Source organism: Megalobrama amblycephala, linkage group LG8, assembly GCF_018812025.1.
Source record: "Megalobrama amblycephala isolate DHTTF-2021 linkage group LG8, ASM1881202v1, whole genome shotgun sequence".
NCBI lineage: Eukaryota > Metazoa > Chordata > Actinopteri > Cypriniformes > Xenocyprididae > Megalobrama > Megalobrama amblycephala.
In genome coordinates this window covers 13395129-13419008 of record NC_063051.1, presented here as the reverse complement: position 1 = coordinate 13419008, position 23880 = coordinate 13395129, and the positions used below count along the sequence as shown (strand labels likewise).

Genomic DNA, 23880 nt, shown 5'->3' with positions numbered 1-23880 from the left:
TGTCATAGCTGTGGGCAGTGGCGGCGCTAGGATGGGGCTTGGGTTGGGTCTACGCACGTACCCCCGACACCGAACCCCCACCCGTATAATGTTTTAAATTTGCAATATTAAAAACTAGCATGTAAAATGTTTATGTGACTAAAATGCATGCTGTGATGGGTTACGCGCTCGTCTTAGTTATTTATAGAGTCACCCCAGAACCAGCACAAAGAAGTCTTCCCTTAAATGTAGCCTAAACCAATGGTTTCCAACCACATTCCTAGAGGCCCCCCACCATGCACATTTTGCATGTCTTCTTGTCTAACACACCCATTTCAGGTCTTTGAGTCACTACCAATGAGCTGATTACCTAAATCTGGTGTGTTTGATTAAGGAGACATGCAAAATGTGCAGTGCTGGGGGGCCTCCAGGAACGTGGTTGGGAACCACAGGCCTAAAGGATACGAGCGCTGCGGATACCCGCAAGATGGAGATTGTAAGTAGTCTAAATAAACGAATTAATTGCCGGTCTGTTTTTTAAACATGACTTCAGAAAACTTGGAATATAAGACACGAGTCATTTTTAAGTCTATCTATTTTGTGGGGTTAGTGTCTTGATAGAAAGTAGTGGAGAATGACAGGAAGCGAAGTGGTGGAGAGAGACAGAGAAAATGGAGCACGAGGTTTTGAACTCGGATCACACGAAACAACAAACCCGCAGCGCGCCGGAGCAATGACCGTGAAGCCATCGGATCCGACACCCGGTATTATGGCTTATTTATATGGAAATGAGCAGCGCGAATATTTTGTGTTCCACAGAGGAAAACTATACAGTTTTTGAACGACACAAGGGTGAGTAAAATAATGACATTTAAATGCAGTCTATTTATAAAAAACGTATTTATAAAAATCCTTATAGGCTACAGTAAGCGTAGCCTATATAGGGCTGGAAATGTCATTGAAGTATATATCCTATATTTTAAGATAATAGACTAAACTTGGATAGTTGGAGGCTATAGCCCCATATAGGTAGCCTAAGTTTATTAAAAGAAAGAAAAAAGTCTGCTGTGCAAAATGACATTCCTGCAATTAATGGATCAAAATTTTGTAAACAATCAAATAGAAGACTCTTTTGATGCTATGTCGTATAACTCCTTTAATTATTGATCTAGGCTCGTTCATTATTCTAAGTATTTTCCATTGTTTAAGAAGAATAGGCTAAATCAAAGCTATTAAATAGCCTGTTAACCAAAAATAATAAACAAATCAAAACACTCAGCTCTGCACACTCTGAACATTCTCTTAACCAACTCCATCAGGTGCATCCTTAACTGAATGATTGTTAAAGTTCTCATCATAGACAAACTTTGTCTGTTTTCATTAATTGTATTTTTTTTTTCCTGAGAGTGTGAGACTGAGATCGCAGATGCCAGTGTGTGTGTATGTGTGGTCTGAGTTAGGTGAGGAAGAAAAATCATAAAAATCAATGACAGCAAGTCTTTTCTGAGCTATTATGCTGTAGCTAGTAGCCATAGCACAAGCTATATTCAGAATCTTTGCTTGCTACGTGCTTGGATGTCTAGCACAGTGGTTCCCAACCTGTGGGCCGCGGCCCACTAGGGGGCCTCAGTGATCCTCCAGGTGGACAACGAGATAAATTAAAATGAATTTAAATATAATAATATAATTCCTTAATTTAATTATTATTACGTTACATTTAATAAATTTCATTAATTTCATTAAAAAATACATTTAAAACAAGGCACCACCTCTCTCGTATGTATTCTGTGATTGTTTCGGTTCAGCCTAGTATGTTTCTCCTCGTGCTGCTGTGAAAGACAGACTGAACGGTGGCTCAAAACGCAAACTCTCTCAGTTAAAAAAAAAAAAACCTGTGTCGCTAAAAAGGTTTTGATAGAGGACTATAGTAATGAAGGTAAAGACGATTACAGTGACATACAGCAGTCGTACATTAGGCATGCGTGGTTTAAATCTATTTTGAGTTTCTTCTTTAAAGAAATAATAACATGGGGTTGAAAAGTAATAACACTATAATACAAATGTTTTTGTGAATTAAAAAAAAAATTATGGAGGGGGTAGGTGGGCCGTGCTGTGTTGATTTATAGAGGAGGTGGGCCTTGCCGTAAAAAAGGTTGGGAACCACTGGTCTTGCAGGTTGTTGTTCCCACTGAACAGGATCAGTGGGGGCATTAAAGGGTTAGTTCACCCAAAAATGAAAATAATTTTTGGTGTGCCAAAAAAAACAAAATAACAACTTATTTAGTGATGGCCGATTTCAAAACACTGCTTCAGGAAGCATCGGAGCACAAATGAATCAGTGTATCGAATCATGATTCAGATCACGTGTCAAACTGTCAAAGGCTGAAATCACGTGACTTAGGCACTCCGAACAGCAGATTCGATACACTGATTCATTTGTGCTCTGATTCTTCCTGAAGCAGTGTTTTGAAATCGGCCATCACTTTATAAGTCGTTATTTTGTTTTTTTTGGCGCACCAAAAATATTCTTGTCGTTTTATAATATTAATATTGAGCTACTGTACTCACATGAACTGATTTAAATATGTTTTTAGTACCTTTATGGATCTTGAGAGAGGAAATGTCATTGCTCCCTATGGAGGCCGCACGGAGCCATCGGATTTCAGATAAAATATCTTAATTTGTGTTCCGAAGATTAACGAAGGTCTTACGGGTGTGGAGCGGCATGAGGGTAAGTAATAAATGACAGAATTTTCATTTTTGGGTGAACTAACCATTTAAATATCTATAAGAATAGCAAAACATTTATATTAATTTTGACTATGGGGTAAAATAGGAACTGGACAAACAGGAGTATATATGTAGACTGCACTATACAATAGCGTCTTTCCACAGCTCAAAGTGCTTTACAAAAAACAGTACACTAATCAGATCAAAACAATATAAACATCAAACAACACACAATTCCCGAAAATTCTAAGACAAGTGATGTCCGACCCAAAAGTCCAAAACAAATTCAGTAAATAGCCTATGGCATTAAGTGTGTTGTGTAATGCGTTGCAAAGTGGGGGCATTCTCGTCGACCCGCATCTCCCATGTCACCGAGCCAACTTTAGGACCAAAAAAACAGGAACACACGACCACCACACCACAACATACACCGGTCAAAGAGCCACACACACCGTCAGGTAGGCAGGCAGGTAAAAGGCGGGCAGATGAAACAACGCAGCATGCAGTGGGGCACAGCTGACCGCGAACACAAGCGAAAGTTTGTTGAGATGTTGAGATCCAAAAATGTCAGTTTTATAAATGTGTGAAATAAAGAAAAACATTTAAAAATGACTACAGCAACAACTTGACAAAACACAAACACACAGTTTTTAGTATGAAGTGGCAGTCAAACGCATGCAGCACCAAGCTGTAGAATCTGTCACCTAAACTAACTGGAAACGGTATTAAAGGATTAGTCCACTTTCAAATAAAAATTTCCTGATAATTTACTCACCCCCATGTCATCCAAGATGTCCATGTCCTTCTTTCTTCGGTCGAAAAGAAATTAATGTTTTTGATGAAAACATTCCAAGATTATTCTCCTTATAGTGGACTTCAATGGTCTCCACTGTTGAAGGTCAAAATTACAGTTTCAGTGCAGCTTCAAAGGGCTTTAAACGATCCCAGATGAGGAATAAGGGTCTTATCTAGCAAAACGATTGCTCATTTTCTAAAAATAAATAAAACTGTATATGCTTTATGAGCACAAATGATCACCTTACAAGTGGTTCTGCCCTTTCGCCTTCTGTATTGTTCAAAAAGCTTATGCTGTATGTCCTACGCCTTACTCCTACGGAAAAAATGGAACTGGCGCCGCGTTCGTTCGGTAATGAACGATATACTAAACTGAACAAACTAATTATTATAGGGAATATTAATAAATAAATAATTTAATTTCACGAATTAATTTGGCTGACAATATTATTTGACCTGTTTGCTCTTTTTGAGAGAACATTCCTGGAGTTGTATTTGTTCATGTCTGCCAATAGTGCTTTGTCTGAGCAATCATGCAGGTCACATTAAGACCCTTAGGCAGAGACTATAAAGTCAGAATGGAAAGAGATAAACGCTGATGTTCAACATGGTCAGATCAACTTAAATTAATATTCTGGGTTCAAAAATCAACAGAATTTGTTTCATGTTGATTACCACAACAAAATCGACCTTTCTCTCATTTTTCTTTCCTTTAAAATAAAGTATATCCTGAAATTATGGCATTAGATGTTCGCAGTAACCAAGCCCCGGCCTGTTCTAACTTTACAATAGCAATGTGTGGAAGTGTGAATTGGCCTTATGATGAACATGATTGAATTTAGGATTTTTTTTACATATAAACATTGATCAGCAAACATAAACAGAAGCTCAACTGAAACTGCTTGATGTGCGTCAAGTTCAAACGTGCAGCGTAACACTCGAGAATGAACCTCACTGGTTCTCGCACGTCAAGCAAACATGCTTGAGCTGATGTGTGAGTTGATGGATGTTTATATGTGAATAAAAGTCTAAATTCAATTTATCAAATAAAGCGATCGTTTCTCTTAAAAAAGTTTGGACTAAACCACTCAAATTCTTATGGATTAGTTTTACGATTTCTTTATGAACTTTTTGAAGCGTCAAAGTGGTAGTTGCGTAGCTGTTAATGGAGGGACAGAAAACGGTCAGATTTGATCAAAAATATCTTCATTTGTGTTCCAAAGATGAATGAAAGTCTTACGGGTTTGGAACAATATGAGGGTGGGTGAGTAATTAATGAATTTTCATTTTTGGAAGAACTAATCATTTAAAAGAGCTCAGTCTCTACAGCGTTATTGCAAACAGCAGATGCCTGGCCTTTGTTTCAGACAGAATTTAGGGTGGATTTGATTGTATTCTAGCACTACATGGATTGTCTTGATTTAAAATAGTGTGCAATAGCTATACTAATACTAAATTCAGTTTCAGTATCATATGTATTTGCAAGCAAACTCAAAATTAAATCAATTCATAAATAATGGAAACGAAGACACTTTTTAATGCCAGTATTTTATTTCTATCCTTTTTTTTTTATTATTATTTACAAAATATATACACATTTTAGGCCAAAGATATAAATGTTAGCCTCCCAGTTAATAAAAAATTATCACTGATAACTCATTAAACCCCATTAAGCCTTTTACTTGTATGTGAGTTCACCAGGTTAATAGTCATAGTGAACACAACCATATGAGATCAACTAATTAAAATTTTTTTTGTCTTTTTTTCAGATGCTCAAATTGATCAAAGACTAAAAGAATAAAAATCTGTGAGAGGTTAAAAAGTCTATGCTGGAGATACAGAGGACACCTCCGTCTTGCTGGTGGACACAGTTGAGGACTCCTCATCGCCAAGAGGATTCTTTCCACAGAAAAGAGTGGTCAGCATGCAGCTCCGGAACTGTAAAAGACAGTGTTTCATTTAGAACTTTTTGGGGTTTTATTCAGCTTTTTATTGATAGAGACGATAGAGAGAGGAGAGGGAGTAGAGCAGGAATGGGATGTCTGGCATAGGAGAAGTCAGATATATGATTAACCTGTTTGTTTAGCAGCACATAGATGATTGGGTTATATAAGGCTGAGGTCTTTGAGAAAAAGGCAGGAACAGCCATGGACTGGGCAGTGAAAGCAGCTCCCTTATTAAAGAAGATCCAGGCAGCAACACTGGCATAAGGGGTCCAAGCCACCAGGAAACCCAAAACCATCAGGATGACCATTTTTGTCACTTCCCTCTCAGCCTTCTGGGTAGATGCTGAGTCCTGCTGTTGAGCTGCAGCCTAAGAGAGCACAAAACAGCCCATTTTTAACATTGTATTCCAATATTTGAGAAATTACAGGAATGTTTAACATGACATTTCATACCGCCTTGACGGTGCAAACAAGCCGCCCATAGGTGAAGAAGATTACGGTGACCGGAAGTATAAAATGGCAGGTGAACATGTAGATGACATATGATTCATTGTTGTATTCAGGATTCAGGGTGTAATAGTCTGGTCCACATGAACACTGCATTCCCTCAGGAATATATCTGTTAAAGAAAAGCACCTGATGTTAGGAAACTTCAGTCAGAGTAATATATGTTGTACCTAGGCATTTGAAAACAACTACATTTAATACAAACTATGCAGTTAAAAATTAGCATTAAAAAATCAGTGTGACTGTTACACTGGGAAAAGCCTTATTTACATTGAAAGTAAGCCATCCCTGTGTATCAATAAACATGTTGCCTTTTAAAAAATGAAAATGCCTCATGTTCAACTGGAATGTTTGTTATAATCACTGCACTGGAGAGCAAAATAATTGCATGTGTAATTAAACCAACCTGGACCAGCCAACCAGAGGGGGAGCCGCACATGCCATGGCCATTATCCACGTAAATGCGATTCCTGCCATTCGCGTGGGTGGATGAGAATTTAAAACTACCCATTGGCTTACAAACCACAATGTATCTCTCGATGGCCAGTACCACAAGTGACCAAAGAGCAACTTCACCTGTGTGTGGCAAGTAAAATATACAATTTATTAACACCCTACAATTACAGCCAAACATACCCTACTTTTAACATTCGCCAAAGTAATTCCTCAGACCATTCAAACAAAAAAACATTAAAATTTCTCTCACCTCCAAGTGTGGCCATGAAGCCCTCAATCGCACAGCCAATTGGACCCAGAGCAAAGTAGCCTTGGATTGCTGTGTAGAAAGTGACTGTGAATCCAAAACAAACCATGATGGTACCAGCCACAGCCAGGTTGACCAAGATGAAGTTGAGAGGTTGTCTAAGCTTTTTGTGTTGAGCTGTAACCACCAATGTAAGGCCATTGATGGGTAGACCAAAACAGATGAGGAAGAACATGTATACAGCAAGAATTTTAAACTGCCACGGCTCAGCTAGATAATACTGCGGATACTCGAAAGGACTCCTCACTAGCCCTGTCCTGTTGGACATGGGGATGTAGAAGTTGTTTCCCTCAGTGCCGTTCATCTTTGCCCACTAATGATCCAGAGGGATGTAATCTGCTGCTGCGGTACAGCTGAGTGACTGCTCTTCATCTGCTCTTTATTTGCAAAGATGCATCAGGAGTGGTTATATATGCCTCTAAGATTCCTTATAAGGGATAAATACAGGCGCACAAGGTGGGGAGGGTGTTGTAAAGTGGGATTTGAATAAGAGCAGACATAATCACTTGTGGACTAATTACCTCATGAAGCTTTAGATCTTTTTTTTTTTTTTCACCTTTTTAGGGTCTTAAATTAGGGCATATATTGATATTGATATTAATTGACAGTACAAAGTGAGTATAATCAAAGCTGTATTTATTTCAAGGATAAAATGTAAATTTAAATGTAATCATTGTCTGGTGTAGTCCAATAGTGATATTAAAGTAACACAATAGCATTAAAACAACAAAATGTCAATATCTGTGTGTTTTATTTAAATATAAAACATTTGCAGCTGACACAGCCGGGTTGAGTGGTCGTGCGTACCCCCGACACCGAACCCCCACCCCAGTAATGTTTTAATAATGCACTCTCTCTATCATTTGCATATTAAAACGAGCTTTTTTATACGATTAAAATGTCTTTAAAAAGCAGGCTGTGATCTGTTACGCGGTCGTCTTAGTTATTTATAAATGGGACACTCCTGAACCCGCGGTGAGAAGTCTTCTCTTTACTCGCCAAGTTTGTTTTGTTTGTTTGTTTTATTTATAAAGCACAATTAAAACAACACCAGAGTTTAGACCCGCACGATGGTGATTGTAAGTAAATAAGGTCATTTAAGTCTACTGTTATCTATTTTGTGGGGTTACGTCTTGATAGAAAGTAGTGGAGAATGACAGCAAGCGAAGTGGTAGAGACAGAGAAAGTGGAGCACACGAAACAACAAACGCGCAGCGCGCCGGAGCAATGACCGTGAAGCTATCTGATCCGACACCCGTTATGGCTTGTAGGCTTTGGAAATGAGCAGCGCAAATATTTTGTGTTCCACAGAAGAAAACTATAGGCTATAGTTTCTGAACGACATAAGGGTGAGTAAAATAATGACATATGAGTCCAGTCTATTAAAAAAAAAAAAGTATTTATAAAAATCCTTATACAGTAAGCATATAAAGAGCTAGAAAAGTCATGGAAATTCATGCAATTATATGGCAAATATGGTTAGATCCTTATGATTAGTGAAGCTATATAGCCCTATATAGGCTAGTTTATTTAAAAAAAGAAAGAAGTGTGTTGGCACATTGTGCAAAATGACGTTCCTGCAATAAATAGATTAAACTTTTATAAACAACTGAATAGGCTAATAAATGCAATACTCTTTTGATGACGTACTCCCCGCTAGAAATTTTACATTCCCAGAACTTTCTCAGAACGTCCCCACTGGTGTTAAGGATGTTGCCTAACGTTCCCAGTACGTTCAGTGATGGTCACGATGTGGAGTTCCCTTTCGATACTACACTCGTACTGCGTTGTTAAGCCGTTAGGCTAAGACGCATTGGGGAAAACTCCTTTTCTCCGATTTCTGAAGCCTTAGTCTTGCCAGAAAGGTCTCTGGCCATTCAGCAGCTCGTGGGAACTTTTACTCCCGGAACTTCTCTGCCGCTCAAGGGGTTTCAGAGGATGCTAGGTCTTATGAGCTCAGCATCACCAGCTCTACAGCTGGGCCTGACCCCTCAAAACCCTCTTCACTCTGGTGAAAGACATCCTGGAGTGGGCCCAACACAACCTGCTCTCGCTGAGAGCAGTGTATGTACAGGGCGTTTTGAACAAAGGGGCGGACATATTGTCCCAGAGCAACCTCCCTTCAGAGGAATGGATGCTCCACCCCCATAAAGTTCAGAAAATTTGGGACATCTTCGGGAGAGCAGAGGTCGACCTCTTCATCTCCGAAGACAACTATCATTGCACAACCTATTTCTCATAACAGAGATGCTCTGGCCCACAATTGGCCTAGTCTTCTCCTCTATGCTTTTCCCCCAATCGCTCTGATCCCCCAGGTCATCAGACGAGTTAGGGAGGGTGCTCACATGGTCCTTCTAGTGGCCCCTATGTGGAAGAACCAGCCATGGGTCTCGGACCTGACTCAGCTGTCGTCAGCAGAGCCGTGGCCAATTCCCTTGGGACGGGACCAGAGCGTCCTGAATACCATCTCACAGGCTACAGCTCCATCCACGAGACGTCTCTACACCCTTAAGTGGTCAGTCTTCACTGCCTGGTGTGCAGCCCGGGGTGAAGACCCTTTCACTTGTGACATATCTCAGATATTGTCCTTCCTCCAAGACTTAATAGATAGAGGCCGTACTCCCTCTACCCTTAAGGTCTCTCGCAGCTATAGCAGCCTCTCATGCTCCTATAGTCTGTAGGTAAGAACAATCTTGTTGTTCGTTTCCTGAAGGGGTCCCGGAGGCTGAACCCTCCTCGCCCCTTTACGATCCCTACCTGGGACCTTTCCACAGTTCTTAGAGGTCTCAAAGGCCTCCCTTTTGAGCAGCTTCAGACTGCCGACCTACGCCCCCTGTCGCTAAAAACCGCCCTGCTATTGGCCTTAGCATCGGTTAAGAGGGAGATTTACAGGCGCTCTCTGTGAGCTCCTCTTGTCTTGAGTTTGGGCCTAACGACTACAAAGTCGTCCTGAAACCAATACACAGATACGTCCCTAAGGTTCTCTCCACTCCATTCAGGGCACAGGTTGTCATTCTCTCCGCATTTCCTCCTTCTCAGGATGATCAGGAGTTGAACTTACTCTGTCCTGTAAGGGCCCTAAGGACCTATATTGACCGTTCCACCTCATTTCGTCAGTCGGAACAGCCCTTTGTATGCTTCAGAGGCCGCACCGTAGGTTACCCGGTCACGAAGCCTAGGCTGTCCAGATGGATAGTTGATGCGATAGCACTCGCCTACTCCTCTTTAGGGCTGCAATGTCCTATAGGTGTTAGAGCACATTCCACAAGAGGCATGACCTCCTCTTGGGCATGGTCCAGTCGTGTGTCTATCGCAGAAATTTGTGCGGCTGCCGGCTGGGCCTCCATATTTTATTTGTGATGTTCCCAGAACGTCCCTGCTGCCCTTGTCAAAAAAATTATTTGAAAATTAGAGTTAAATTGACTAACAAAAGTGGCTGTTCAAACAAAAACTAATTTTTCTTATGTCTTACAAAAAAAGCACTTAACAGGTATTTCTTGGATTATTATTTTGAAACCTTCTCTGTAAAATGCAAATATCTTGCAGTAAATCATTAGCTGACATGAGCACATGCATGAGCTAATGTAACTGCTGTATCACTGCATCAGCAACTACACAGTTTCTGCCTTTAAAGGTCCCGTTCTTCGTGATCCCATGTTTCAAACTTTAGTTAGTGTGTAATGTTGTTGTTAGAGTATGAATAAAATCTGTAAAATTTTAAAGCTCAAAGTTCAATGCCAAGTGAGATATTTTATTTAACAGAAGTCGCCTACATCGAACGGCCAGTTTGGACTACATCCCTCTACTTCCTTCTTTAATGACGTCACTAAAACAGTTTTTTGACTAACCTCCGCCCACAGGAATACACAAGAGTTGCGTTTGTAGAGTGTGTTTGTCACCATGTCGTCGAAACGCTGTTATTTTCATCCCGCAGTCCAATCACCGGGTCTGATTCCGGCTCAAATTGATAGGGTAAAATTAAAGACATGTTTACAATAACACTGAGCGCGTGCATCTCCACGTTATGGTAAGAGGCGTGACCTTTCCGGGCAAGATGCGCTAAACTGCTGTCGAATCACAACACAGGAACCGCTGGCACAATCAGAACTCGTTACGTATTTCTGAAGGAGGGACTTCATAGAACAAGGAAGTCATCAGCCCGTTTTTATGACAGTGGAAACAGCAGTATACAGATAAGTAAATTATGTGAAAAATACTGTGTTGTTTTACACGCGAAACATGAACACGTTATATTGCACACTATAAACACAATCAAAGCTTCAAAAAAACACGAAAAACGGGACCTTTAAATAAAGCAATATGCAGCATAACATCAGTGTTTATCAGCTCAACCCTGACTGAAGTACAGGCTCTACTCTTCAGCACAATGGTAACCTCACAAAACTCAGATAACAGAAACAGAACATTAAACACTAACAGATCTCTCTAGATCTCTGCATCTTCACTTATTACAAACCAGTCTGACTTTATTTCTTCCATACAAAATCTTAATGAGGTGTTGATGTTTTATTAAATATTATAAAGTTTGAAGTCACCGTTATGGAGATAAGCGCTTGCTTTATTTGAGCTCCTGACCTTTGACGAAATCTGATCAGATCAATTTGGTTGCTTATTGATAATTTCATCATCAATCAGTGGGCTTATTCTCTGATCTCTGAATATTATATTCATGTCATGTTATTGTAGTCCTATAATACTGCATAAAATTCTGTCCTGCTTTGATATTTTGAAAGTTTTTACGTCATTATACAGAAATTATTCAGACAGGATCATGTAGACTCACACAGACATCAAGATTAAGCATATGAACCTCAACAATGGGGACAACATTTTCAGATAAACAGATTAAATCTGAGCATCACAAAACAAGCTACTAAAGTCACAAAAAGATTTTTGTTTATTGTCACCATTGTTGAGGTTCATATGCTGATTCATGAGTCTAAATGAAAATGCTCAAAACTCTGTCTGTAGGATGAATTTTAAAATCTGAACATTTGACTGTCATAAAAAAAGACAAAACTAACAGTTAACACCCTCAGAGTTTAGACTCTGGAGAAGAGCAATGAATCAGGACACTCCGTGATGATTGTAACAGTCTGAATCACCATCAATAAATAACGAAATTCATCTGATCAGAATTCCTTAGTAATTTTTGCTGTAACAAGCATGTTTTGGAAACCCAGTTAAAGCAGCCAGAGAAAATCTAATGTTAAAATGTAAAGAATCAAGAGCCCATCTAAAGCAAACACTCACCTTCATAACAGTGACTTCAAACTTTATTATTTTCTATAAAATATCAACATCTAATGTCATCTGGTAAACATTCCCTGAACGTTCAGAGACGGTCATGATGTGGAGTTCTTTTAAGGGTTGGGGAACATTATTTGGTGGTCCTTCAGGGAACATTCAAGACATTCTGGGAATGTTTAGGGGACTATTACTATAGGACATTCTGTTAACTTCCCAAATGTCCCCTTTGTAACGTTCTTGCGTGACCATAAAATAACCAAAATAAAACGTTCCCCTAAAGTTATATCAGGAATGTTATTAAATGACCAACAGAGGACCGTGTGGGAACATTCTGTTAATGTCCCAAATGTCCTCTTTGTAACGTTCTTATGTGACCATAAAATAACCAAAATGGAACGTCCCCCTAAAGTCATATAAGGAAGCTTGAACTGCAGCACTTTCATTACCAAAAGAGGACGTTACGAGAACGTCCCTAATGTTCTGTAAAGGTTTGGAATTTACATCAGCTTTGGGGAACGTTGTGCAAGGTCACAAGAACGTCACCTTCTACATGGGTAACGCATTTCATTATTGTTCTAGGCTCGTTCTTTTTTCCATTGTTTTAGAATTGCCCTAATCAAAGCTATATGGCCCGGTTTCACTTAGCTTAAGCCAGGATTAGGCCTTAGTTCAATTAGGGCATTTAATTATAGCTTTTAAATACGTTCTAGAAGAAGAAAAAAAATACTGGTGTGCATTTTGAGACAATGCCACTGACATATTTTAAGATATGTTAGTACAAGTTGCTTTCAGTTAAAACAGCTCACACGTGCATTTTAATCAAAGACTAGCCTTAAGCCTTGTCTGTGAAACCAGGGATATGAAATGACACAACTGGAAGTATGTGAATTATGTATTAACTAAAAATATTAAACAAAACTAGATGAGCTTCTTTGTCAGCTCTGCACACTCTGAACATTCTCTTAACCAACTCCATCAGGTGCATCCTTGGATGATTTTTAAAGTTCTCATTATAGGCAGACTTTATATTTGTATGTTTTCATTAATTTTTTTTTTCTGTGACTGAGACAGCAGATGCCAGTATGTCAGTATATGTGTATGGTCTGAGTTAGGTTAGGAAGAAAAATCATTAAAATCAAAGTACAGCAAGTCTTTTAGGAGCTATTTTGCTATAGCCTATTAGCTAACAATAGCCTCCCCAACACAATGGCTGCGTCCGAAAACTGGAAAATGTTGCCTTCGGAGGACACATTTCAAGGTAGTAAGGCATCAAGGCACGTCCAAATACCTTCATATAGATACCTTAGATATCATGAGATACCTTCATCTGATTGATTTTTCAAGGCAGCATAGATGTGTCCTCTGCTGTCTTTGATATCCCACAATCCTATGCTTTCCATTCTGTGACAGTTGTGCTAGAAAAATAAAGACGGTGTCCAAAAGTTGCATTTGCTGGCCATTTTGTGAGTAAATGTACATTTTTGACCAACATTTTCCACTTTTGATATCATTTCTAGCAAGAAATTACTACTGTAGTACTTAAATATTTGTTTATTTCTCACCAAAGCTCGCACTATATTGCGGTAGATCATTAAACTGTTACACTGCCTCAGAAGTCTGTCCGAAATCCGTTTCATAAGGTGTCTTCATGCACAAACGCTGACTTACAAGTCATTGCTTGATAAGGCAGTGAGGCAGCAAGTCAGCTACCTAGGTTTTCGGACGCAGCCAATGTTTTCGATGTCTCCTTCATCAAACACACCTGATTCAGATCATCAGCTCATTAGTCGAGACTCCAAGACCTGAAATGGGTGTGTCAAAGGAGACATGAAAATGTGCAGTGCTGGGGAGGCTCCTGGAATGTGTTTGAGAACCCCTGACTTAAAGGGTTAGTTCACCCAAAAATGAAAATTCTGTCATTAATTACTCACCCTCATGTCGTTGCAAACCCGTAAAACATTTGTTCATCGGAACATAAGTTAAGATATTTTTTAAGAAATCCGAGAGGTGTCGGACTCCTCCATAGACAGCAATTTAACAACCACTTTCGAGGTCCAGAAAGGTATTAAATACATTGTTAAATTAATCCACGCGACTGCTGTGGTTCAGCCTTAATTTTATGATGAGAAACAAAAATAACGACTTTATTCAACAATATCTTCTCTTCTGTGTCATTCTCCTATGGTGTTAGCCTATATAGTGTTTCCACAGCTCAAAGCACTTTACAAACAGCAGTAATAAGATCAGAACAATAAAACACTACAATATAAGCATCAAATATATAAGCACCACACAATTTTCGAAAATTCGAAGTCAAGCACGTAGTGAATATGGAGCAGCATGTGTCCGAATCCAAAATGAATTCACTAAAGATGGCATAAACTGTGTTGCAAAGTGGGGTTGTATTTGTTCATTTCTGCCAATAGTGCTTTGTCTGAGCAATCATGCAGGTCACATTAAGACCTTTAGGCAGAGACTATAGAGTCAGAATGGAAAGAGATAAATGCTGATGTTCAACACGGTCAGATCAACTTAAATTTATATTCTGGGTTCAAAATCTGATTAATCAACAGAATTTGTGGCATAATGTTGATTACCACAATTAGCAAATACATGGTTGATGGGGGCATTAGAGACTTTAAAGGGATAGTTCACCCATAAATGAAAATTCTGTCATCATTTACTCACCCTTGTGTTGTGGTGTGTTGAACACAAAGAAGATATTTTGGATAAATCTGAGCCAGTTCTGTACTCTCCATTGACAGCTACGCAACTACCACTTTTCATAAAGAGAACGTAAAAGAAATCCATATGAATTGAATGGTTTAATCCAAATGTTTTGAAGAGACTCGATTGCTTTTTATGATGAACATGACTGAATTTAGGATTTTGTTCACATGTACACACTGATCAGCAAACATAAACAGAAGCTCAACCGAACCTGCTTGATGCACGAGAACAAACCTCATTGGTTCTTGCATGTCAAGCTAACATGCTTGAGCTTCCATTCATCATAACTGATGTGTGTGTTGATGAATGTTTATATGTGAATAAAAGCCTAAATTAAATCTGTTCAGCGTGTAAAGTGACCACGTCTCTTCAGAAAATGTGGACTAAACCGCTCAATTCATTTTTCTTTTTGAAGCGTCAAAGTGGTAGTTGTGTAGCTGTCAATGGAGGGACAGAAATTGCTCAGATTTTATTAAAAATATCTTTATTTGTGTTCCAAAGAAGAACGAAAGTCTTGACATTAATGATGAATTTTTTGGTTGAACTAACCCTTTAAAAGAGTTCTGTCTCTACAGTGTTATTGCAAACAGCAGATGCCTGGCCTTTGTTTCAGACAGAATGTAGGGTGGATTTGATTGTATTCTAGCACTACATAGACTGTCTTGATTAGTGTGCACTAATACTAAATTCAGTTTCAGTATCATATGTATGTGCAAACAAACTCAAAATTAAATCAGTTCATAAATAATGGAAACGAAGACACTTTTTAATGCCAGTATTTTATTTCTATCCTTTTTTTTTTATTATTATTTACAAAATATATACACATTTTAGGCCAAAGATATAAATGTTAGCCTCCCAGTTCATAAAAAAATGATCACTGATAACTCATTAAACCCCATTAAGCCTTTTACTTATTTAACAAATGTATTTGAGTTCACCAAGTTAATAGTCATAGTGAACACAACCGTACGAGATCAACTAATTCAACTTTTTTTGGTCTTTTTTTCAGATGCCCAAATTTATCAATGACTAAAAGAACAAAATCTGTGAGAGATTGAAAAGTCTATGCTGGAGATACAGAGGACACCTCTGTCTTGCTGGTGGACACAGTTGAGGACTCCTCATCGCCAAGAGGATTCTTTCCACAGAAAAGAGTGGTCAGCATGCAGCTCCGGAACTGTAAAAGACAGTGTTACACTTAGTACACATTTTGCCACTCTTTAATAACTGAGGGGGTAGAGAGGGAATGGGATGTGAAGGATATGACTTTCCATTCATGATGTGACTTACCTGTTTGTTTAGCAGCACATAAATGATAGGGTTAAATATGGCTGAGGTCTTTGAGAAAAAGGCAGGAACAGCCATGAACTGGGCACTGAAAGCAGCTCCCCTATTTAAGAAAATCCAGGCAGCAACACTGGCATAAGGGGTCCAGGCCACCAGGAAACCCAAAACCATCAGGATGACCATTTTTGTCACTTCCCTCTCAGCCTTCTGGGTAGATGCAGAGTCCTGCTGTTGAGCTGCAGCCTAAGAGAGCACAAAATAACTCATTTTTAACATAGTATTCCAATAGTTAGGAATTTGCAAGAATGTTTAAAGTGACATTTCATACCGCCTTGACGGTGCAAACAAGCCGCCCATAGGTGAAGAAGATTACGGTGACCGGAAATATAAAATGGCAGGTGAACATGTAGGCAACATATGATTCATTGTTGTATTCAGGATTCAGGGTGTAATAGTCTGGTCCACATGAACACTGCATTCCCTCAGGAATATATCTGTTAAAGAAAAGCACCTGAAATTTAGATTGCCCTCTTCTCATTTAGAAAACTGTGTAGAAAACTGTTCAGCTGAAATCTAACAAAAATAACTAAGAGAGAAAGTTACTCATGCAATAATGCAAAAGTTTAGTGTGTTCAGTCGGGAAAAGTAATTTTTAGTCTTAAATTAAATGTAAGCTAATATTCTTGTATATTGACCAAATAAAAAAAAAGCCTCATATTCAGCTGAAATGTTTGTTGTACTCACTTCTGCACTACAATAGAGAACAAATAAATTGCATGATGTCTTAATAGACCAACCTGGACCAGCCAACCAGAGGGGGAGCTGCACATGACATGGCCATTATCCATGTAAATCCAATTCCTGCCATTGCATGGCTGTTTGAAAATTTAAAACTACCCATTGGCTTACAAACCACAATGTATCTTTCAATGGCCAGCACCACAAGTGACCAAAGGGAAACTTGTCCTGTGAAGCAAATAAAATAATATCATTTTCACCCAAATTACAGTACAGTTAACTATATCTAATGATCAAACCAATCCAAAAACATACATTAATTTCTCTCACCTCCAACTGTGGCCATGAAGCCCTCAATGGCGCAGGCAGTTGGACCCAGAGCAAAGTAGCCTTGGATTGCTGTGTAGAAAGTGACTGTGAATCCAAAACAAACCATGATGGTACCAGCCACAGCCAGGTTGACCAAGATGAAGTTGAGAGGTTGTCTAAGCTTTTTGTGTTGAGCTGTAACCACCAATGTAAGGCCATTGATGGGTAGACCAAAGCAGATGAGGAAGAACATGTATACAGCAAGGATTTTAAACTGCCACGGCTCAGCTAGATAATACTGCGGATACTCGTAAGGACTCCTCACTAGCCCCGTCCTGTTGGACATGGGGATGTAGAAGTTGTTCCCCTCAGTGCCGTTCATCTTTGCCTAATAGTGATCCGGACCTGGCAGAGGATATGATCTGCTGTGTTGGAAAGATGCATCAGGTGTGATTATATACCCCCCTGTGGTTCCTTATAAGGGATAAATCCAGGAGTGTGAGGTGGGAGGGTGTGGGATTTAAATGATGAGAGCAGCCATAATCACTTTTGTGTTAATCACCCGGTGAAGCTTTGGATCTTGATTCTTGACACTATTTTGCTGTTTGAGATTCTTATATTAAGAAATTATATCATTTGTCAATATGGAGTGAATATACACAACACTGTATTTAATTTAAAAAATGTGAATTTAATTTAAAAATTGTTGTCTGATGTATTGTTATTCTCTATAAACACTACACACTTGTTTACCTTATTAGTGCAAAGAACCCACTTAAAGAGGATTTCCTGTCAGATTAAGACTTCCCATAATTTTATGTTAGTTTGTTGTGGAGGTCTAATAGTTGTGCTGAACACTTGTTCTGTGGGATCTTGTGTTGCAAAGTTAACAGCAATGGGGTTGATGGATGATTCATTAGAAGATTAATTAGATTAATTACAATGAAGTCACTCCAATGAGATGTAGGGGATGTTGCCATCAGTGTGCAAAAAAAGCCTGGTAATGGTCAAATTACTTCAGATGATTTTTTTTTTTTCTCAAAATATTGGAATATGGTTATCTGAGAATAACTCAATCAAAAGCACAGAAAGTTTGAGGGTGGTGAAATATTAGTGTTTTCAGACAATAGAGAATGTAGCTTTTGTATTCAATTATTTTCTTTAATATTTATTTTTATTATTTTTGGAATACTATTTTTTCATTCCATTATGAATTCACATACATTCAAGCTTATCATAATTCATACTTTACTCATAATACATAACTGCAGTCATCATTTTGCATATGCATTTCATTCAAATCACTTTGTATAAAACAGAATCATTAAATGAATTGCAAGCACCACATCCAGTTCAATTAAATGTCATGCTTATAGGCTTGATTCGAGAAAGAATGGTCTGATTTCAATTTGTAGCCATCAGTCATCAATTAGACACAAATCACCAAAAACAACATTTGTATGCATATATTTATTATGCTACTTTTCAATACGTATAACATTTAGAAAATGTATACAGAAAAGCGGACAAAGCAGCTAAAAACAAAAATAATGATATGAATATAGTGCATAGTGTCACTGACTTAAAAAAGGTAGGTGTAAAATATTACGTTTCTCACTGAATCCTTGGATGGGCTTAAGCAGTCCTGTTCATGACCTTTTGATGTGATGTATCAAGAAAAGAAGCTTATGCTTAGAGATAGTGGTGAGCTATGCCTTATGTTTAAGCATTGGTGGAGAGACATGAGATAAACCATGTGTTGAGCCTTCCACAAACTAATCTGTCCATGCTCTATTTATTGAAGAGAATTTAGCCTAAATGTGATGTATACCTAGTTCACATTAACAAAGAAGGGTCAGGTCAAGTCTTACAGTAAAAGTCTTTTTTAAACTAAAATGTTCCAAAGCAGAGAGAGAAGAGGTACATGACCCAACTGGATGATAATTACAGAGCTTTTCAAACCATTACAGAGATTGATCCATGGAGACTTATGTTTGCTGAAGACAGTGGACTCAAAAACATTAAAATAATCATTGAGAAAACATAGTTGGCAAATAATTCTATGCAGGAGACACAGGACACCTCTGTTTTGCTCGTTGACACCGAGGATTCCTCATCACCAAGAGGGCTCTTGCCTCAGAAAATGGTGTCAGCAAGAATAACGCTAGAATTGAAATTGCCATTTCATTTGCCGTTTCGAATCTTTCTTTTAAGTCAGAGGGTAAGAGATAATCCAGTGGAATGGGCTGCATACAGCCATCACATTTTCACATGCCCCTGTATGCACACTTGAAATCTGGACATGTTTGAACACCACAGTCAAGGGTAAACCAGAATAACAACTATTGACATTGAGGGGGGGGGGGGGGATGACTATTACAATGTAGAATCAAACATTTGATCTATGACTGCAGTGATGTTGAGAGGTTGCCCTTATTTTTGAAATAACTTTTTTTGTTACTGAATTGCTAAAGTTGGGAAAACTACATATTAACAATATTAACTTTTCATTTACATAAACTGTTTTAAAGCAGCTCACAAGCAAGTGCACATATTACATGAAGTTTATACTCTACAATGAAAACATCTATGTGTATAATATAGGATTGTAATATATAATGCTCTTGCCACAGCATTTCAGTCAGGCTGAGGTCTGGACTTCGACTGGACCATTGTAACACCTTGATTCTTTTCTTTTTTAGCCATTCTGCTGTAGATTTGTTGGTGTTCTTGGGATCATTGTCCTGTTGCATGAGGCAATTTTGGCCAAGCTTTAGCTGTCAGACAGATCACCTCACATTTGACTCTAGAATAAATTGGTATACAGAGGAGTTCATAGTCTACTTAATGACTGTGAGATGCCCAAGTTCTGAAACAAGCCCAAAATCAACACCCCTCCACCAGCATACCTGACATTTGGTATGAGGTGTTTGTGCTGAGATGCTCCTTTGGTTTTCACCAAATGTGGCACTGTGCATTATCAGTGCTGGTACTACTCGAACTCAGTGCTGCATTTGACACTGTCGATCACAACATACTTCTAGACAGGCTGGAAAACTGGTTCGGGCTTTCTGGGATGGTCCTTAAATGGTTCAGGTCATATTTAGAAGGAAGAGGTTATTATGTGAGTATCGGTGACCATAAGTCTGAGTGGATATCCATGACATGGGTCAATACTTGCACCACTCCTGTTCAACCTATATATGCTGCCACTGAGCCAAATAATGAGAAAGAACCAAATTGCATACCTCAGCTATGCAGATGACACCCAGATTTACCTAGCCCTTTCACCTAACGACTACAGCCCCATTGACTCCCTATGCCAAAGCATTGATGAAATTAAAAACTGGATGTGCCAAAACTTCCTTCAGTTAAACAAAGATTGTAATGGACTAATCACTGGCCTTCCCAAAAAAGACCATAAGACAGCTGCAGCTCATACAGAATGCTGCTGCCAGGATTCTGAGCAGAACCAGAAAATATATCACAACAGTCCACACCGGTCCTTGCACTGGCTTCCAGTTGCATTTAGAATTGATTTTATAGTACTGTTAATTGTTTATAAATCACTCAATGGCCGAGGACCACAATACATTGCAGATATGCTCATAGAATATAAACCTAACAGATCACCACTAAGATCATGTAAGAACCACCCGTCGACGCAACAGCGGATTCCGACAGCATGGGCAAAGGTATAATGCATGTATGTCTTTTCAGCGCCCCTGTGAAGTTCACTCAATTTTTAGAATTTAGTTTCAATTTTACTTTAGCTGTGCGTTTAATCTGACTCCAATTTCAAATGATTATTACACTTAGATTGTGTTTTTAATTAGGAATTAATCATTGGTCATGTATTAATTTAGATATTTGATTATTCTGGGTATCCCGTACTTTCAATTATTTGTTCATTATGGACCCGGTATCGCACAGGAAGTTACATCGGCCGATTATGTACTTCTTACGACACAAATTCGTCAGTTTCTGATACTTAGTCAGAGGGTACAGAGTTTACTAATGCATTTAAGTCGAACCACCACATGCTTGTTCATACAAAAACACAGTTTTCTTAGTCACGATACTCCAACTTGCTAAGTCAGTGATAGACAGAAATCAAAAGGTCTCACATGATGTGCAACATGCTCCTTTCATTGAGCCTTTAGTTTGACCTATCCTGATGCAGATTTGTGGAAATATGGACTCCAATAATCTACTGGTCATAATGATTTCAGAAGAATCCAGAGATTGTAAATATTTACTACACCAACACCTGTTTAGGGGGGAGAGGAGTAGGTTATCAGATATCTTGAAAAGACAACACCCAAAAAGGAGAATAGAATTCTCATAAAATTTCAATCTTTTTCATAATACAAATGACTGCTGTGAAATTGAGACCATTTTACAAATCGCACTGAGACATTTAAAATGATACCAAACATGAAAGTGAGATACACAAGATACATCATACATAGAATATGCATTCTTGGAGAACTTTTAGTGACTTGATTTAAAGGGAAAGGAAGGGTGCATACATGAGTGAGGAGAGTTTGGGCAAGGCGGTGTCCTATTTCTTTGAGATCTTCTTCTCCGATGAGTTTTATAGCTTTATTGCAGAGTGCTTGATCTCAGCTTTTGTCTTAGCAGGAAAATCAAGTCATACATCATGAGGATCAAGTCACTTAGAAATACCAAGGGTTCACTCAAAGCAAGGACAGTCTGCTTTTAGCTGTTACGCCATCCGCAGCTGGAACCAGCTTCCAGAAGAGATCAGATGTGCTCCAACGGTAGTCACATTCAAATCCAGACTCAAAACATATCTGTTTAGCTAAGCATTTATTGATTGTACTATGTCCGAACTGATTTCACTTTATTTTATATGTATCATCTTTTTATACTTTTAATTCTTTTTCTTGTTTTTATTTCATTTTAATGCATTTTATATCAATCTTTTATGCATCATCTTTTTATTTCTGACTGTTTTAATGCATTTTAATGGATGGAGCTCTGGACAGAGTTAGTCCAGGAAGATTTGTCTGCAAGGGTACTGTCTAAACGCACAGCTATCTGACAAATATAAATATTTTTACAGTTATCCCTCCATGTGAGGAAGATCCGTATAGATCCGCTCAGATGGATAGATCCGTTTAGATCTGCTCTGAAAGAAAACAAAGTTGAGTTAGCCTTGGTGGCTACAAATATTCTGACTGAAACTCCCTGACTTTCCATCCAGATAGGGATATTCTCTGTTTTTACTGTTATTTTTATTTCTTATGCATTCCAATTTTATTCTTATGTATTTGTTTCCTCTTTATGTAAAGCACTTTGAATTACCATTGTGTGTGAAATGTGCTATATAAATAAAATTGCCTTGGCTTGCCTTGCCTTATGGCCAAACATCTCCACTTTGGTCTCATCTGTCCAAAGGACATTGTTCTAGAAGTTTTGTGGTTTGTTCAGATGCAACTTTGCAAACCTAAGCTATCCTGCCATGTTGTTTTTACTAAACATTTTATACAATATTTACAGAAACTGACCTGATCAAGTCAGAAAATTTCATGAAGTACAGACAATACAATGGCAATAAATAAAGACCTCCATCAAAACACAGAACAGAAATGATATTGGTACATTGGTAGACAGGATATTCTGCAAAGCACTTTCCAAGTGAGTTCAAATATTTTTTATTGAAGAAAATTCCACCTAATCAGAGGAGAAGATTAATCCATAAATGCAGTAAATATAACATAAATATTTTTCTTCAACTTCAGAAGCAGTCATTCTTGAATCAAATTGATAAAATGCCATAAAATAGACATGTATAGTCTTGAAAAAATAGCAGAGAGAGTTACAAAGTCCATTTAGTGATGGTCAACATTAAGAGGCGCAGAGTAGGCAGATTGTAGGATTAATCTATGCAGGAGACACTGAGGACACCTCTGTCTCTTGCATGGTTTGAAGAAAAATTGAAGCTCCCCATGGGCTTGCATACCACGATGTACCTCTCAATGGCAAGCACCACCAGAGACCAAAGAGAGACTTGACCTATTGACAGGAATTAGAAGTTAGTCAACTAGAATGCACTGCTTTAAAATGGCATTCAAATGGATTGTTAATTATTCCTTACCTCCAATTGTTGCGGAAAAAAAAACCTCCATTACACAGCCAAACGGACCTAGAGCCATGTAGCCCACAAGTGAGCAGTAGAAAGAAACTAAATCCAAATTGGAATTGGCACCCATTGGAATGATGGGATGATAGCAGGCTTGATGTGTTCAGGGGAAGTTTGATTGTTTGTTTAGCTTGCAAGCTCTATGCAGTGGTTAACAAATGCTGGAAATTAGGTAATAGGTTTAGTGCCTTGTTTGGGTTTCTGCTCATTTGGTAGATTAGGCAGTCTTTGTGACCTTGCGCTAGCAACTATTGGCTAGATAACAAGTTAGACTGTTAGACTGAATGCATAAATTTAGTAGTGTCTAAGGCTACGTCCACATTAAATTTGAAAACACACCATTTATACATTTTGTCCTTCTGTCTACACTGAGACGCCATTTTTGTCCACTAAAAATTTGAACTTGTAATTGTTGTCTTGTTGCAAAACATGGCAACTATGTATTAGACCATACATGGAATGGCAAATTTGAGTGAAACCTGGATGCACCAGTGAGTAGAGGGATAGTTCGCTAATAAAATAATCATGCCTGAAGAATGGCATGAGAACTTTGGTATGTCTGGTCTCTCAGTATATATCATCACAATGAGCTTTTATTACGGTTTATATGTGCACATAAGGTGATTTAAGTGTTTCCAGATGTTTCAGTGTGA

At 38.5% G+C, this 23880-nt stretch overlaps 2 protein-coding genes and 1 long non-coding RNA gene across 3 annotated transcripts; 1 reads left to right on the top strand and 2 right to left on the bottom strand.

Moving 5' to 3' along the window:
- Positions 1-65: 65 nt before the first annotated feature.
- On the top strand, positions 66-6279 carry LOC125273812. The gene is made up of 3 exons (XR_007186123.1): positions 66-475; positions 590-831; positions 5274-6279. It is a non-coding gene; the product is annotated as an uncharacterized LOC125273812 (long non-coding RNA).
- On the bottom strand, positions 5318-7024 carry LOC125273810 (green-sensitive opsin-2-like). The gene is given in 6 exon segments (XM_048199496.1): positions 5318-5442; positions 5579-5818; positions 5904-6069; positions 6364-6434; positions 6436-6533; positions 6664-7024. Coding segments are annotated over 6 exon segments (1050 nt in total). The 3' UTR covers positions 5318-5328.
- An 8290-nt stretch (positions 7025-15314) lies between these two features.
- Positions 15315-17455, bottom strand: LOC125273811 (green-sensitive opsin-3). The gene is made up of 5 exons (XM_048199497.1): positions 17080-17455; positions 16809-16977; positions 16340-16505; positions 16015-16254; positions 15315-15901 (listed from the first exon to the last, which is right to left on the bottom strand). Exons 1-5 carry the CDS (start codon positions 17438-17440, stop codon positions 15788-15790), a joined length of 1050 nt encoding a protein of 349 aa, XP_048055454.1. The 5' UTR covers positions 17441-17455; the 3' UTR covers positions 15315-15787.
- Positions 17456-23880: the final 6425 nt, after the last annotated feature.

Coding starts and splice junctions, on each gene's coding strand:
- LOC125273811 (XM_048199497.1), bottom strand. CDS start 17,440: ATGAACGGCACTGAGGGGAACAACTTCTACATCCCCATGTCCAACAGG. Junction 16,978..17,079: donor CTTCATGGCCACAGTTGGAG/GTGAGAGAAATT, acceptor TTTGCTTCACAG/GACAAGTTTCCCTTTGGTCA. Junction 16,255..16,339: donor TTGTTTGCACCGTCAAGGCG/GTATGAAATGTC, acceptor GTGCTCTCTTAG/GCTGCAGCTCAACAGCAGGA.